Source organism: Crocodylus porosus, unplaced genomic scaffold (assembly GCF_001723895.1).
Source record: "Crocodylus porosus isolate Cpor-Errol unplaced genomic scaffold, CroPor_comp1, whole genome shotgun sequence".
Taxonomy (NCBI): Eukaryota; Metazoa; Chordata; order Crocodylia; family Crocodylidae; genus Crocodylus; species Crocodylus porosus.
Window position 1 is genome coordinate 13274423 of NW_017728920.1, and position 18067 is coordinate 13292489.

The 18067-nt window shown below is 40.8% G+C and overlaps 1 protein-coding gene across 3 annotated transcripts in view; it reads left to right on the forward strand.

Annotated features, from left to right (window-relative positions):
• Nucleotides 1-18067, forward strand: part of PCDH15 (protocadherin related 15) — a 904082-nt gene that overhangs the window by 454842 nt on the left and 431173 nt on the right. For all 3 annotated transcript variants that reach the window (XM_019538590.1, XM_019538589.1, XM_019538591.1), the window contains one exon: nucleotides 16023-16229. In XM_019538590.1, coding sequence (XP_019394135.1) covers nucleotides 16023-16229 — 207 coding nt within the window. The remainder of the gene's footprint in view (nucleotides 1-16022; nucleotides 16230-18067) is intronic.

Genomic DNA, 18067 nt, shown 5'->3' on the forward strand with positions numbered 1-18067 from the left:
GCTTCAGCAGCCCTATTCCTCCTGCTAGTAGCAGGCACCCTGGTGCCCTGTTACACCTCTCCCCTTCCCGGGGGCGTCTCCTTAGAAGCGGGGCACGGGCGTGCCCCGCGACACTCTTCACAGAGAAATTTCTAGTCAAATAACATCATGCAGTCAGTGAACTGAGCATGTGCGTTAGGTAAGATTACCTCATGCTCTGTGATTGGCAAGCCTCCAGGTCACCCAGAGGGCACATTCTGGGGGCCTGTTTGTAGTTTCAACTCCCTGTGATGGCAGCACCAAACTTAAGATTTTTCCTTGACAGGAAATATGTTCTCACTGAATTTAGTTAGCTGTAGAATACCTTTCCATTATCAACTGGGTAAAAGTATTGGTGCTGATTGATTGTTTGCCATAGCAATAATTTAAATGAATTTACCATTACTAAATCCATTTCCAATTGCCTGAAAAGGATAGCTGGAATATCCAACTTTACTTTTAAGACAAATCAAATGTGTTGGGCATTATAGAAGGCTCATTTTTCTAAATTTTTCAATTACCCAATTCTCCTGTTTGAACAAGTCATCTTTAACACTTTTGAAGGACATTTTACATGCACTTTTCATAAACATTGTACAGCTTGGGATTTTTGGACAAAATATATACATAAATCATATTTTAAAATCATGTATGGCTATCTATAAAAAGAAAATAAAGAAATAAAAACACATTTAGAATTTTCATTTTGAAGTATTTGTACCACAAAAAAGCAACCAGAGAAAAGAAATGATACAGTGGGATGTGGTCACTCACAGATTTAAATACTTCTGATAAACTCATAAGTTTATGGCTTCACAGAAAATCTAAGGAAATAGTGTAAAGCATAGGAAGCAATAAATAACATTCACTTGTGTATGTCCAAGAGCCTAAAAAAAAAGGACTACATTTAAATAAATTATTTGTTGTTTGTTTACTTCTAATGATATCTTCTAGAATAGCAGAGGCAATGCTCTGACTTCATGTTTACAAAAATTACTATCCTGAAGCTAGTCTTAGGTGATAAAGATATTCAGAAAAACATGGAGTACATTGCTTCAAATGAATCGACTCCTGGAGTAAGTAAGGTCTTCAAGGTTACTAATATCAGAGCTAAAGATTGTCATTATTCAAACTAAAAGAGGGAGTGATCACATTTAAAAAGGCTTTTGTTCTGAAAAAGAAAAGACTGTAAGGACCACATTCACTACAGCCTGTCTCTTGGTTTGATATTTCAGTAAGAGAACGTGAGTCCTGAACAAATTTGTCATGACAGATACTTCAAAATCACCAATCTGATTGTGAGTCAAACTAATTTTACATTTGAATAACTCTTTAGTTATACTTTTACATTTGAAAATGAGCAGGGCTAGTTTCCTCTTTGATAATACCGCACTGCAGGTTTTAGTTCTGACGGGCTATCTATGAGAGAGATTTACCCTTTAATTGTGTTTTTTTATCAGAGGTCTCTGTATTGATAAAGAGCTGAATCTTGATGCTCCTGCTTGAATTTTTACATACTGATAAATTTAGAGGTTTTTAGGTCAGAAGAGATCATAATGATATACTTGACTGACAGCAAGAGCTACAGAATTTCACCCTGTTACTTTCTTAATCTTATTTTTTAATTTATACACAGGGAAAATTCCGTTGAAATGGGAAGTTTTTTTTCCCCCTTGCCTTTTTTTTTTTTAAATTAAGGATTTAATACAATCTGGGCAAAGACATTAAGAGTCTTAAAAAAAACAAAATATGTTTTACTGGAAGAAACAGTGTGTAGTTTGACCCAGCTGCATAGCATCTGTATAGATTAGGTGCTTCAGCAGGGCTTTTGGCACTTTTATCTAATTAGATAAAGTGCCAAACCCCCACCCACTAAAGTGCCCAATCTATACAGAAGTTGTGCAAGCTGGGCCCAACTAACACTGACTCTACTGGGCATGCTCTGGGCTTGGTACAGAAGTGTACCAAGTTTAAAGTGCCCTTTTTTGTTTAATGTCTATTAGCAGCCTTTCTGGTAAATGCATTGGAATTCTGTAACTTGACCGTAGTAATTGATTGTAACATGCCTTGTTTGTTTATTTTACTAGGATTTAGCATCATGGAATGGCAATCAATAATAGATTTTTTTCCTCTCATTCTGCTCATGCCTGAACAAATTTATAACTACCGTGTCAACAATTTCTAAGGGAATGCATATGGATTTTTATATTCTGCTGGAATTCCACTCATTTTTTATCATATTCTATACCAAATGGACAGAAAAAAGCCAGAGACAAAGCATTCAAAACATATGTTGCGTTATCCTTTTAGACATTACATCCAGGTTGTTCCTGTCACTAAGTCTGAACAATTCTTTTGTCACAAATCAGAGTCTAAGTAGTCCATCTATATTAACAATCTAATAAAAAGAAATAGATAATTTGAAATGTAGATTCTGACATATTGATGTGTTGTTCTATTATATTATTTCTTTCATACTGTGAACAACCAGCAGATAGCTATTATATTTTTGAAGTGCAATTTGGTTCCACTGATGAGTAGTGATAGACAATCTCAAGTGGGACAATGGAATAGTAAAGCCAAGGTTCTGAAAGCTGTTTTATCATATCTGGGGCACTGGGACTAGAGCTGTTTCAGCATCTAAAGGGCTATTCATTACCAAACCCAGACCTTGAGCACTTTATTGCACAGAATGCAGCAGCAAAAGGGAGACTGAGAATGGGGAAAATAGTCGTTGCTCGGATTGGTCCTAAAGAAACAGAGTATGTTTCTTGTTGCTTGCACCTGTATTGCAGCAATACAAGGAGACAAAGAAAAAGTGTTGTGTAGGGGATTGCTTCATATCATATGAAACATGTTTCCTATTGCCACTCTTCTTCCTTTCTTCCTTCCTAGAACTACCCTGGGTGGGGTAGTGTGTGTGTGTGTGGAGAGGAAAGGGGAGATTCCTATTCTGAATCATGTATGCTTATGCCTCTCTGAATCAGCTAGTCCCTACAGTGTAACCCTGCACTGCCTTATGATTTGATAGAGGGAGGAAGAGTTCTCAAACAAAGGAAGTGTTTTATGAGTCTTGAGGGCTCTGAAAATGCTCTGAAGAAGTGACATAATTCTGGAAGACTTTATTACAGAAAAGATAGGTTTGAATTACAGAGAACTTAGATATGAAGATGGACCCTGTTCTTGGACTTTTTTTTAGCAACTGTGTAGTAGTCCTTGGAGCACAGAACACAGCTCCTTCCCAAAGGAAGACTGTAATTACTAGATTAGAGTTGTTCCCTTTTGCTCTGTACTTTTGACTCTGTGAATCTTGATTTTTGCTTGGGTTTTTTTTCTCCCTACACGGTGGGTAGTAGCATAATTGAAAAGGACGATCAGGGCAGTATCCCTGGGAACTGCCTTTGTAGTGGGGAACAGGGCCAAAATAGCTCAGAATGCAGCAGAGGAGTAATAAGCCTCTGTGTTTGGCACCAAGGTAGCTGACACTACCCCAGATGTCGTACACCTGCTTTGAATGCAGAGCTTTCCAGCTACACCTCTGAAGGTGGCACAGTTTCAAAAGGACTGAAGGATGTAGTAAGCCCAAAATACCTGAGAGTCTGGTGGTTAGGAATCTCCCCTGGAAGTTGGGATATATGAGCTTGAATTCCTTCAAGCAGATGAGTACATCTTTGTACATCAGCAAGGTTTCCCATTTCCTGGGGGAATGCTTTGACTATTAGGGCTTCATATGAATAAGGCCTCCTCCTTCAGCTGCCTTTTAAAAGTGTGACAATCCTACAGCACCAAAAACTGGCACAATAAGCAAGGAGGATTCCCATTATTATATAAAAAATAATAGGGATTAGCATCACAAGCCAGTGGACTAAAGTGGGGTAAAAAGTAAAGAAATATCGACATTCTGGTAACATACACTCAGCACCTTAATTTCTCCCTGCAAAGCTCCAGAGGTGTCCCCAAACAAGCCTTTAGTACCTAGAGTGGTCAAACAGTAGCCTGCAGCTGTCCCCTATTCTGAGTGCAGCTTCTTCACAGCCACAGTCCTGGCTGTCCAAGCCAGTGAGATCTCTAGCTCCACTGTGCCCACCCTTGTGTAGGGCAGACTAGATTGCACACGCACACATCTCTCATTCACGCACGCTCTCTCGCATGCTCTCTTACTCTCGCTTTTGCTCTCCCTTGCTTCAGACTCAGTCTTACTCTTCTTTTTTCCTTGCCCCCCAGCCCCTGGGGTTTCTGGAGTTATAGCCTGAATCAACAGTCAGCACATCTGCAGACTGCTCCCTGGTTCATCCTGCTGTTTTCCATATTACATGCACATACGTTACAAAAGAACTTGTTACTGCATTTTATGTGCATGCTTGAGGCTACTACACTGAGGAGACTTTAGCAGACAAGTTGTTTGTTTTTTGTTCTGGCTTCTGATTAGGCAGAGATGTGAGCTGCATTGGTAAGCCCTGTCCAGACTGGAGCACTTTTGCTTATGCAGAATCTTAAACACATAAGAAATGAGGTAAAAAAGTAAGGCAGCTACAAATTTAAATGTCATGAGGTCCAAGTCAGGCAGTCACTTGCTGTGTGTGTAATTGCTGAGTCATGTGATAGCATCCTCAGTGGCCATGTGCAGTTCCTGTAGTCCACTGCTGAACTTAGGCAGTGGGCAGCCATTGACAATATGTGACGTGGTGGTGTTTTGCCACAACTGGATTGTTGTGAAGACCCAGTGGTGGAGGTTGGCCACACACAGACTTCGCCCTGTCCGGAAGCTATGCGGCAAGGCCCACTGACAGCATGGCAGGTTGAAGCCAGGTGGGCAGGGTATAGGACCTGTGATAAGGAACTCATTTCATGGTGATATTGACCTCCGTTTCTCACACTAGAGGATCTCTGCTGTGTGGTCCTAGTGCAGCAGTTTGGAGTGTTGTGATGGTAGACATGTAGCAGGTGGATTTAAGAGAGTGTTGTCCAGTGGTAGGCTTGGATTGGAATAGGTTTTCTCCATTAGTTTGCTAGTTGCAACTTCCTATTGGATATGAGGGGGAACAGTGTTGCTCAGAATTGGGAGCCATGGTAGAGGAGTCAGTCAAAGAATTCCTGAGATGATGTGGATGATGTTTAAATGGAGCTGCACATCAAAAAGTTTGGTGTGATGAGCAATTCCAAACTAGTGCACGGTAGTCTGCCACAGAGCTTGACATGGCAAGAGCTGAGAGCCTTAGAGTTGAGGCTCTTGCTCTCCACAATAACGCAGCTAACTTGTTAAGGAGGTAGTTGCATGCCTTAACTTTCATTGCTGTCTTTTTCAAGTATTCATGATAGCTCAGTGTCTGCTCTAGAGTCATGCCCAGGTTGTGCTTCATGCCCCAGCTTCTGGCCATTCAGGTAGATGTTTAGTTCCCAAGAAGCACTGGCATTGTGTCAATTGAAAATGCTGGAAATTGTCTTACTGATGCTTGGCTGGAGGCGCCATGTCTTGCAGTAGTCAGCCAGCTTCACAACGTCACTGTTCAGAGTGTGTTCTAGGTAAGGTCCGGATGAGTTTCAGAATCACAGTTTTGTAGTTAGAGGTAAAGTTCTGCCTAAAGTCCACTTTGTCCTTTGTTGAATCTAGTCCTCTAACATTCCTACTTGTAGAAGCTGTAGAGTAGCATGAATTCCAGTTTTAATATTAAATTTGTAAAGGCAGAAAATATGGTTAGTATTAGACTATTACATATTTTAAAATAAAAATATGAAAATAATTACATTTTACTTCATTAAATAGCTGTGAAAATAAAATTTGTAATGCCGAACATGTAGTTATCACAATTTTAATGAATCAGTCATCGAAACAACTTTTTATATAATTGCATTATGGCCAGCTGTTACTTACATGCAACAATGATCAAATGCCAAGCATTTGTTGACCCTGGTATTATAATATCCCTAGTGTCAGTATAATGATGTCTGACAGGATTCCTTGTATTGAAAAAACAACACACATTTTGTGTAGAGAGTTTAATACTTTGGCAGTTTTAAATCATGTTAATCTGAACTTTGGTGTACTTGTCAGCATGAAGCTTATTTTGTTTTATCATAATTGATAGACATTTTATCAGTTTTGGCTCAAGAGTACATAGAAAAATTAGTTTTACTTGAAGCTTAGTAATAAATATGAAAATGAGGATGAATCACATCCTGACAATGATCTAAATGAGGCTTTCTACCTCTAGGCAAAAAGAGCCAAATCTATTATCAAATGGAAAAACTAGCATTAACTTCAGCAGGCTCTAGATCAGGCTCTGTAAGACTTTAAGAGCATAATGGATACTACCTACAAACTAAGAGGGTTTGACATTTTTTCCACATTGCCTTTCTTTTTTTCAATAGATAACATTTGGCTTTGCAAGACTGTGTGTAAAAGGGAAGGGAGATGAAGTGAGAGAGGATTTTAGAAAGACAAATTAGGTGTTCAGATGTGGGTGGTTTATTGGAAAGTTGAAGTTTCATGTTCCAAATTAGTCCAGACTCCACACTGCAGAAAATTGAGGTGAGAAGTATGAAGTTAACCCATAGAACTGGGTCTTGGAGTGTCATGAGGGTAGATGTATCATTTATTGGTGGGAACTATGGTAGTGCAGCTTTGAGAGCATTGCCTCTTTGGTGAGGAGGGTAGGAAGCTGAGAAGGAAAAGATGGATGAATGGCTTCAAGTTAGTGCTAAAATAGTGATACTGTCAATAACTTCCACTGAAGGACCACCCATGGGGATGCCAATTAAGTAATTAATCCAGAGGGTCATTAATCCTCTGTGACCCACAGGTAGTCAGGTTCAGGGCATTAAAGTAAATTAATTTCCCTGAGCATTGATCTACTACCTGACCCCACTTAGAGTTAGAAAGAGTAGCTACACACTACAACACAGGTAGGTTGAGCAACATAAGCTGTGTTACACAACAAAACCCATGCAACAACTACCCAATGAAATATTCCCATAACACCCAAGCTGTAACACACTAAAATACACCTGATGGGGTGAAAACCTGATGTACATCCTAAACCCAACCTCCCTGGTCACACAACCAATCAACTACACATTATAATGAGCTTCAGTCACTGCATAGTTAACTGCTATGTAATTTCACAGACAACCCAGAAACCACAGATGACAGGCAAGTACACAACAGGAGAAACCCTTTGACAGTCCCTGAGGATTTCTAGCTTTTCCCTGCTTAGGTACTCAGCACCTCAAAATTGGAAAGGGTCATACTTTATCTAACTGTAGCTTCCCAAAGTCCAGGTCACATCAAGGACCTGCATTCAATGAACTCCCGCAGCCTGAGACCCTGGAGTCAGAACTGTCCAGGCAGAGTGAGAGCAAGGCCGAGGCCAAGCCCCTGCTGGCTGCTCCAGATAGGATTTATAGCCTTTTAATCAAGCCACCTTCACTCTCCCAATGATCCAATCATTGCCCTTTCCATAATACCCAATCAAATTCAAACTTGGGCAGTACTTAAAAGGACCAATCAATTCAAACTATTTCAACTCAATACAAGCAAAATTATCATAATTGCCTCATTAATTAGCATATTAACATTGATAAACAGTTGCATCACAATTATACACTCTGCATGCCCAGATCTTAAAAGTAAGTCATGATTTCATCAAGGCTGAGAGTTCAAACAATTTAGAAACTTCTCACCTCTAGTCATATGCACATGCGTGGACTTTCACTGTTCTACAGTTCCCCTCTTTGATGGCTTTGGGGAGGAAATTCCAAAAGTCCATCATCCATAATCATATCAGGTATGGTTTCCCAGGTGATGCTCCAGATCTCTGACTTCAGTGGAGACTAATGTCCTGGATCCTCCTCTTGGATGGATATCTTGGTGATTGGCATCACAGACAATGAAGACGGTGCACCACCAATCCTGATACGAAGCCAGGAGCCTCCTCCATGTTTGGAATCTATTGTTCAAAGTCTCATCGTCAGAATCAGGATGATACCCATCACTCATATTGCCCATTCCATTTCAACCTTCAAGAGACAAGAAAGCAATAAGCCACAATACTATATGACATACTGTGGAGCAGAAGCGCCCTTCCAAGCCTTCAGCTGGCTGGAACGAAACCACTTCTTGACCTTCCTCTTGTTTTTCCAAATTTCCAAAGCATACACTGTGGGACTGACTTTATCCACAATGTACACTTGTCCTAGCCAAACTGGGGAGAAAATGTGCTTCTTTTCAGAGAAGGACCTGTAAAGTACCCTGTCTTCTACTTCTCACTCTTCGAGGACTTCCTTCCTGCAAAAATATTAGTCCTTCTGGATCTCTTTCATCCCAATTACAGTAGCAACCTGAAGTTGTACTTTTCTAATACTCTCAAGGAGTCCAAGGAGCCATAACTCTGTGATAGCCTTAGGCTGGCACTCAGTAAGTCCAGGTCCAGCTACCACTGCTCTGGCAAGCACATCTGCCTCCCTGTCATAGCCATATATGAAGTGAATCCATAGCTGGCAGCTGTGCCTCTTAATGCCATTAATATAATTGAGAGCTTTTCATTCCAATTATTTCCAGCAGTGTTGACCACATTTCATAGAGCAGTCTTGACTGTCCAATTGGTCCTCTCTACAATTTCTGAACTTTGTGGTCTACCAGGAACATGTAGTTTCTGCTTTACATAGAAAGCATGACAGACTTCCTTAGTTATTTGTCCAGTGAAGTGTGGAACCTGATCACTATTGATGACCTTCGGCAGACCCCATCTAGCAAATATATGATTGATTAGGATCCTGGCAGTTGTGAGCGCTGTGGAATTTTGTGTGGGAAATGCCTCCACCCATTTAGTAAATGAATCAACCACCATGAGGCAACAGAAATTACCTCTTCTTGTACGAGGTAATGGACCAATGTATTCAATCTGTAGATGTAACCAGTCTCTTCATCTGCTGACACCTCAGAGGACCTTTTTGGGTGATCTGATTCAGATTATTGGTTGCAAGGCAAGCAATTGTTGACAAAGACTGACACATCCTCCCTGAACAATGGCCACCATCCAAATTACTCTTATCATCAGATTGTCTTTTCAGTACTAAAATGGCCTTGATCATGTGCTAACAAAATGACATCTGTTTGTAGTTGTTGTGGCACTACCCATACCGATGGCTTCTCTCCTTTCCTAGCAAGTATAAGGCCTGATAGCTCCTGCCATACACACCAGTATCTGTGCTTACCAGATTGATCCACTTTATTCAATTCTAAATCCTGACGCAGTAACCGAACTAAATCCACTGCACCAGGCTCAGATGGCATGACCTTAGACACAGGGTCAAGCTCTACCATTTCTGGCCTGACCCATCTAGTCTCATCCTGACTCCTTCCTTGGCACCTATGTCTGCCTTCTCATTCAAGAAGCCTTCCAAGGTTTTATACCTCTGGTGTGCCTTTACTTTAACCACTGCTACAGGTTCTGATCTTTTCTTACAGGAAGCAAACATGCTTAAGAAAAGTAGAATACTTTACAGGTTTTCAATCCCCTGACTTGAAGTCTTGATGCCTCCAGACTGGCCTCCAGACTGCCTTACCACCCAGTCTGAGTCACTGTAAATGACTACAGACTGGTCACGATATCTCATCTAAGGTGGCATCTATCACACTTCCACCTAGATATGTCTGAAGTTTTGGACTAAAGCCCCAAATCAACACCTGCTTGAATGCTGGCATGTTAAACTCAAAGTGGGTGTCCCTCTGCCTAGACAAGCCTGAGGCTACAAACAGCAACTTCTTATACTCAATGTCAGTCTCTTCCCACTGACCTGCCATTCCTTGTGGAACAGCACCATAGCGGGTTCATCTGGGAAAAGCTTTAGGACCTCATCTCTGATGACTCCCAGCATGCTGACCCCTGTGGTTCTTGACATCCACAGCTGAAAAATCACTGCTTCCCATGCTTTTTTGTAAGATATCAGGCAAGTCCACAACTGCATATCTGGCACTTTCACTGAGAATTGCCAGTTCTGTCAACCAACTGATCACAGTCTCCCTCTTAAGGGGCCTGATCAGCTTGCCAATGGCTGTAACTTGTTCAACCGTTAGCAGCATTATAGCCATCTCAACAGATCCCTATTGGACACCATGTGGGAAGGTTCTAAGAACCTCCTTCACCCACGTTGGTGTCATAGGTGCCAGTTCCACTGGCATCGAAGGCTGACTCAACCTGCTCAAAGCAGTATTACCCTTATAACTAAAGGTGCTGCCGCATGAAGAAGAACTCCTCACAGGCCCACCAAGATGACCATGACCATGTGGCTGCTCACACCGACTGAATTTGCCATTTGAGTTCACACACACACACAGTGCTTGGACTAAAATTCATGACTTTGCCAATAGTTTAAAGGAATGTACATTGCTATTAAAATTGTTGTTTGTAGTAATATAAGAACATCAGCCCAATGTATTTTAATCTAAACATCTGTGTTGATAACAGAGGTTTCATTAGTTTGTCTTTTTTGCCCCCTGAATGTTTTTTCATGACCCTGATGTGTTGCCCTGTGGGGCCAGGTCAACTCTCAGGATCTGAATATTGTGCTGTTAGATGGGAGGGTGTGATACACTTGCACATACTCACACACACAAATCAATTAGGCACTCTCCACACACTGTAGGTGTATACACCCCCACCAGGCATGCACACACACACTACCAACTCAGGCACATACACATCCAAAATTATCAGCCTAGGTACACAAACACCTATCACCAGTTCAAGCACCTATACACTATACACACCAAAAGTTTGACAAAAATCAATTGTCAATACCCGCCCACCCAATACACATACATGGATAACTAATTCGTATATCACACACATCATGCCATATATGTATATTCACCAGTTCACACACAAACCACCCACCTACACATGCACACAGGTGAGTTCCTAACTTGGGTGGTGTGAGGGGGGAGTGCATGTGCTCAGGGTACTTGGGATACCTACGGTGCTTGGTGACTATGGGAGGGGGAATTAAGGGTCAAAGATGTCCAGAAGGAGGGGAAGGAGGGAGATGGATGAGGGTTAAAATGAGACAGTGAAAGTGCCAAGAGTGAAAGTTGCTGGGGCCAGGATTAGAACTGGCAGACTGGAGAGGAGCGAGGGTTATATAAGCTCAAGTGACCCCAGGGTTACTTGAGGTCACTGGTGCAAGGAAAAAGCCCAGTGACAAGGAAGAGACAGCCAGGAAAGAAAGAGAGGAAGAAACCTGGGAGCTTGGGGCTGGAAACTGAAGCAGACAGCTGGGAGCTTGGGGCTGGAAACTGAGGCAGACAGCTGGGAGATCAGGGCAGATAAGTGGTGGCAAGGGGGAAACAGTCAGGAAACAGACAAAAACCCAACTCGAGGTTTCAAAATAACAGGTTTATTGAACAGACAACCTACTACACAGCCCCATGAAGTTATTGGTACACACACACACACACACTCACTCACTCACTCACTCTCTCATAATAATAGCAGGATAAAGAGACCCAGTAGAAGGGTTGGAGTCCAGGTAGGGAAGAGAAACAGAGTCCAAGTCCTTGGTTTAAGAGAGAGTGGGGGTGATAGCAACCTATCCAGGCTGGAAGGGGGGTCCTCGATGGCCATTTGGGATCTTTGTCCAGCAGGTGTTGTCCAGAGGGTGGGGTTGCCAGCAGGGCCTTTAGGTTGATAGGCAGCACGATGTGGAGCAAGTCTGGTCCAGGTGAAGATGGCATCCGCACTGGGTCTGTCTTCACTGCTCCCTTTTATAGGGACAGACCTTCTGTGACCCCAGTGGCAGGGGACCTGCCCAGGCAAGGGCCAGCCCCTGGTGCACTGAGACTGTGTATTCCAGGTCAGGACATGCAGTTTCAGGTGTCTGCAATGGTGGCTTGGGTGGGATCTGCAGCAGTCTTTGTCTTTCAACTCTTGAGTCAGGGAGAGTCAATGCAGGTCGATGTAGGGTTGTGGAGTTGGTGGTGCAGTCATTCAGAGGGAGCTATTTTTAGACCTGCTGCTATTATCTCTCAAGCACCCTCATTTGTCCCCACTCATTCAGGAACGAAGTTACATAAGAGGGGTAGGTATGAGTCACACAGTTACAACAGAGTTACAATAGTCTATGCTTGGGAAGGGGACACAAGATGGAGACCTGACAACCAAAATGGAAACTTAACGGGACTTATGCTAACTTACGTATGTAGGCCTAAATCATATAGTATCAGTAAAACAGTAATATAGAACAGTAAACATCAATATAAACGTAATAATTATACAATATAAAACAGTGGATATCCATAACAGGGCACTTATTTGAAAAAGAGGAAAAAAAGCCCAAAACAAATACAACTTGCTACCAAAATAAAATGCTGAAGCTTATCCTATGTCTTATCTCACTGATACTTATCTATCGGGAATAGAGAGGGAGAGAAAAAGTCAGAAATGGTTAAGGGAAACAGAGGGAATGTATTTTGAAATAAAAAACAAGAGCAACTGGGGGTTTTGCTACAGATACAGGCTTGAATTATAACTTCATGTAGTTTTCTTTTAAATCCTTAAGCTATCTTCATTATAAACTACTCTTTTACTGAAGAGTGTTGAACACTATATGAGCTTCATCAATGTCAATTTTTAATTGGCTGATGAGACCACTTACTATTAGTATTAATGAAGCACTCCTAAGGAAAAATCCAATTCTTCTGTAGTCATTCAAGATCAGAGGTGAGTTGTACTTTAATATTTTTTAATCTGTGGCAATGATGAATAAAACCAAAACTAAGAATCCATTGTACTGAATATCAAATCACTAATACAAAGTAAACAAAATGGAACCAAGAACTGATAGATGCTTAAATACCAGTGTCTTATTTTTCCTGAAAGAAATATAGTATCTACCATTCGTTCCAAACTGTATCTTAAAAAAAATGAGATTTGTAGTTTTTATTCCCATATTTCCCATGCAGAAAGAGTTAAGGCATGATAATGTAAGAAGTAACAAATAATTAGTCATACAGAATTCGGAAGAGGTCATAACAGGGTGATCTAAAGATAAGTACATTGTTTTCAGGTTTACTGTTAACATAGCACTGAAAATCTGGAACAAATGTGTTTTTCATGGGCTTGCATCTCTTTAGATGAAAGCATGAAGTGTAAAAAACTACACATGAAACCTTTAAAGAAATGATGTAGGTGGGATATCAGGAAACGTATGAAGAATATACATTATGGTCACCTAAATGGTTCCCACCAAACTACTGATTCTGTGCATTGATTCCAATGTATTCATTATCTACAGTGTAATCACACTTTTTCTGATTTTATATTTATAATTACTTTTAGCCAAATTACAGTCCAGATGGAATGCTTTAAATATTCCTTTTCTTTCTGTGATTTTTTCACCTACAGGTATGTTTAAATCATTCCAGTACAATGCTAGGGACTGCCATACTGATATGCAGTACCTCCTAAATCAGAAGAAGTGTGGCATGGAACATGAACGAGTAAGTTCTGCCTCTCAGTATTATGCCACAGGGGAGGTATTGTCATATCACAATACTTCTGAGTTCAGATGACTCTTCCTTAAAACAGAAAACAAAAGAGGAAGGCAAGCAGGAAGAAAATGACTAATTGTAAACACTATTTTCATATTGAATTCCCTTTTTCCAAAGGCAAACATGGGCAATTATACTTCACAAAAGCCTTTCGAACTATAAACCAATTATTTATGATCAAGGTAAAAAGAATGGAGAAGCCAAAGTGCAGTTAAGCTGAATCAGGAGCCAGAAACAAGTCTTGGAAACAGCCTCTAATACTTGGGTATAGTAAATCATCACCACTGACTCAGTTCCCTGAGGCAAACGGTCAGTGTAAAAGCTACATTCACCTAAACAAAAATCATTCTAAACCCAATTTTACATGGAGTACTATAAACTGAGAGCTAAGTAGATTATTCATAATGATTAATTATTTGATTAATTTCATCTTTTATTTCTGTCCTTCAGGTGCAAATGACTTTATGTAGGTATGCTAAGAGCAAGACTTTACTTGCTCTCTTTAATTGGTGGGGGCCTATTACAACACCAGACGTAAACTTACAGCCTACCTCTAGTTGACTGAATATTAATTCATTACCAAAGACCACCAAAGACCCAGGTGAATAGTTCACCAACTAGACTATATTAAGCAGTCTCAAAGAGGAAATATAAAATCGACAGGTGAGTACGAATAATAACAGTACAATTACAATTATATACAATGGATTCTGCAAATCTACATACACAAGATGGAAGCAAAACAGCTTTGCTGTCAGACTTGTGACAGCAACAGTGTTGCTAGCTGTCACAGGCGCACTACAGCTTAATACCACAATATACACAACAGCATCTCTCAGCACACACACACACAACATAACAGTAGAGAGAGAAAAGATTGGCCGCCCACTCTCTCACGATCTCCATCACTCACCTTGGATGTACACGCACACAGTGGGTCACGATGCCCATTAGCCACCCTGGCCCACACTGCTCTGCATGCGCACTTTCTCTCATCCTCCCAGGACCTCAAGCTCACATCCAGTCACACATACACCTTCCGCAGTTCCAAGTGACAACTCTTCTCTTCAGAGATAGTGCACTCCACTCCTGGCAATCTTCCATTAAACCAATCACACAGACAGTAAGGGGGTCAATGGCACACCCATTGCCCCACTGACCAACCCAGGGAGTCAGTTACCTCAGGTAAGTATTTGGTACCATACCCAAGACTGGTAATTTTTCCCATGACAAGTGGATTACATAACAGGGTTGACTGCGTGTGCACACATACTCAAACACAGGTCACTGAGCCTTTGGGGTCATAAGTTCAACACTCAATGCAGGAGTTCTGCAACTCCTCATTCAACAAGTACTTTTTTAAAAAAGCATTCAGTACTTTTTGTAGCTTTTTAAGTGTCTGAAATGATCACAAATAATTGCCTGGAAGGAATATATTATTACTTTCCAAGCACATGACTTAATTGTATTTCAGTAAACACTAGCACCTCGCAAAAGTAAATTCTCCAGTATTTAGAAAATGAGCACCAAAAGAGATGCTAACAAGCTAAAATGAATTTAAATGGACTATCTGAAGAAAAGTCTTGTTTGAAGATGTATTTTTTCTAATTTACTAAAAACTGTAGGGTATTTTTACACATTGTCCAGGGGTAGAGGGGCAGCACTTTTAATTAGTGTGGCTGAGAGAGTTGCTCTAATTCAAGTCATGGTACTCACGTATCAGCATTCCCGCAGCTCAAAATGGTGTCAAGGGTGCTTTGGGGTGGGGGGGAGAGACAAATCTTAGACTGCATTGTGCTGTTTTGAAATTAGTCTGTGTGTTGAATTGCTGTTCCATATGGGTATAGACCAGTTTTGTGTGCCAAACTTGTGTTCTGTTACTGGTATAGATCAGTTTCCAGTTACTTATACCAGTAAAAGTATAATGCCTGTATCTGGTCTAAATGAACTTCTTTAGCTAGTTTGATTCACAAGTTCCCTTTTAATTTCACTTGACTGTACCTATGGTCAAATAAGAGTCCTCTAGTTCCTTCATTTACTTCCAAGACTTAAACTTTAAAGAGCAAATATCTGATACTCATAATGTTCCTGGAATGAAATCAGAAGCCAAAAGGATTAATTTAGGCTCCCTCCTTTTCCTCCTTTCCCCTCCCAGATTTTACTGATATTTATGTAATGCCATCCAATATTGTACAACTCCTGAGTTTGTTTGTAGTTAAAATAGTCAGTCCATGATTGAACTTCCTGTTTCTATTTTGCTAATTAATTCTTTGTTTCATTTTATTTTTATCTTATCCGTTTAATGTTTCAAAATAAGCAGTTTACACAGTGAAATAATGGGTACTAGTTATTTATGTGAAGAGTTGGCAATCCTTGAAAGTAAACCAATACTAACTTGGGCTGAGGTGTCTGATATACTGAAGAGAATCCATGGCAAATCAGATTTATCTTTTTTTAGGCAGAACAAGATAATGGTCATCCTCTTCCAGCTTTTGCCAATTTGCATATTGAAGTCCTTGATGAGAACAATCAGAAGCCTTACTTCACAGAATCTGTGTATGAAGGCTATATCCTGGAGTCCTCTCCAGTGGGTACAACAGTCTCTGACAACAAGAACCTGACGTCTCCATTACAAATCATTGTTTTGGATAACGACATAGAAGAGGTGTGTTTTCTTTCCTTTATTGGGCCAGTTTTTATATAGGCTTAGACTCAGTCTTTTGAAAATGTATAGTATTCTGACTTAAACTTTGAATTAAGATTCATTTAGCTGTGTACACACTATATCATTTAAGCTGAACAAAGTTTGATTTTATTCAAATGTTTGGAATAAATGATTTTGTCAATGATTTTGAATTACAGTAGTATTTTATTTTTTTGTTTTGTATTTGAAATTATCTGCTCAATCATTTTTCAAATGAATTGGCCTCCACTTTCTTCAGCAGCATTACACTACAAGTTGTCTGTGTCTGAAATTTCAGCTGTGCTCATTCATCTTATTTTTGTTTATTTAGGCTTTTATGATGTAGGAGTTTCATGCTATTACTTGCATTTCATAACTGTCTCAATGTTGTCAGGTTTGCAGTGCAAAATAGTTTTAATTGAAAACTGATTTTTCAACTACTATTCATTACTATTTACTTAAATTTCGCTACAGATATAAACACTGCTTCTCATTAATTTATTATCATGCATACAGAAAATGAATACAGAAAAGGCACACAAAAATCTTTTTTTTTTTCTGTAAATTCAAATATTAATAGGACATTATTTGACATATAGCCCAGCACTGATAGCCCAGCACTGAAAATAATGAGCATAATTTGGTAATGGACGGATATGATTAGCTTGACTACACTGTAACTTGAATAAGGCAGTTACAAATTCTGGTCTTGTGTTTTACTAAGATGAATCCTTCCAATCAAATTCACTGCTAATGTAAGTAACTGCTGCAACACCCAGTGAAGCAAAACATTGCTAACATAAATTAACTTTTCTATAAAGTTGCTATGAAACACTACTCCCCTCCCCCCCAAAAAAACAACAACAAACCCTACAAAAAGTTAATAGTCTACCTTACCTACTTTCATTTAAGCAATTGTGGCAATGCATTATTATTTTTTTAATTTCCTTCTTTTACTTCTCCCATCTCACCTCTACCCTTCTGTTTTCTGTTCCTTATTTTCTTCATGACTAGGGACAGAAGTTAAACATAAACCAGTTTAAGTTATCAGAAATTGGTTTAAACCTGTAACAGAACATAATTTCAGTGCACATGAACCAGATTCAAAATGGCTGAAATCTGTTTGGGATAAACCTGGTTGGGTGTAGTATCAGACTTAACTGATTGAGCTCAAACTGGATTATGCAACTTCTGTCCCAGACCCCTTCCTGATTCAAATTTAACCAGAATCCCCCAGCATCCCAGCATGCTTTCTGGGCTGGGCTGTGATCTCTGCTTCAGCAGAACAGGGCTCCCCTTTGCTCCCTAGCCAGAGGAGGGACAGGCAGGGGCTGGGACCTGGCCAAGATGCTGGTCCCTGGAAGTGGGCAAGGAAGAGGTCTGCCCCCCACCCCCGTCCCACTGGTGCAGGCCTACATTTCTCTGCTGGCTGCTTCAGCAGCAGGGGCATGGACAACCCCAACAGTAGCTTGGAATGAACTGGCCAGGGAGGGCGTTAAATTCCCCCCTTCCCGTCCCACCTGCATAGACCTAAACCAGAGTCTGCTGGACACTTCCTCTTGCTGCTGCAGCCATGGGGCCAGGGTGCAGCCAAACACCAGCCAGCATGACCCCTGATGCAAAGCGGGCAGGGAGGATGGCTATACTCCCCTCTCCTCCAACTGCCCTTAGGGGACCACAGTGGGGTCTGCCCATCCCGACCACCGCAGCCACCACTTGCTGTCTGTGTGGGGTGAATGGCAGGATAATCCCCCTCCCCCAGATGCCCCTTCACATAAGGAGGCTTGCTGGCTGACTTTTGGCCAGGCCCTAACCCCACT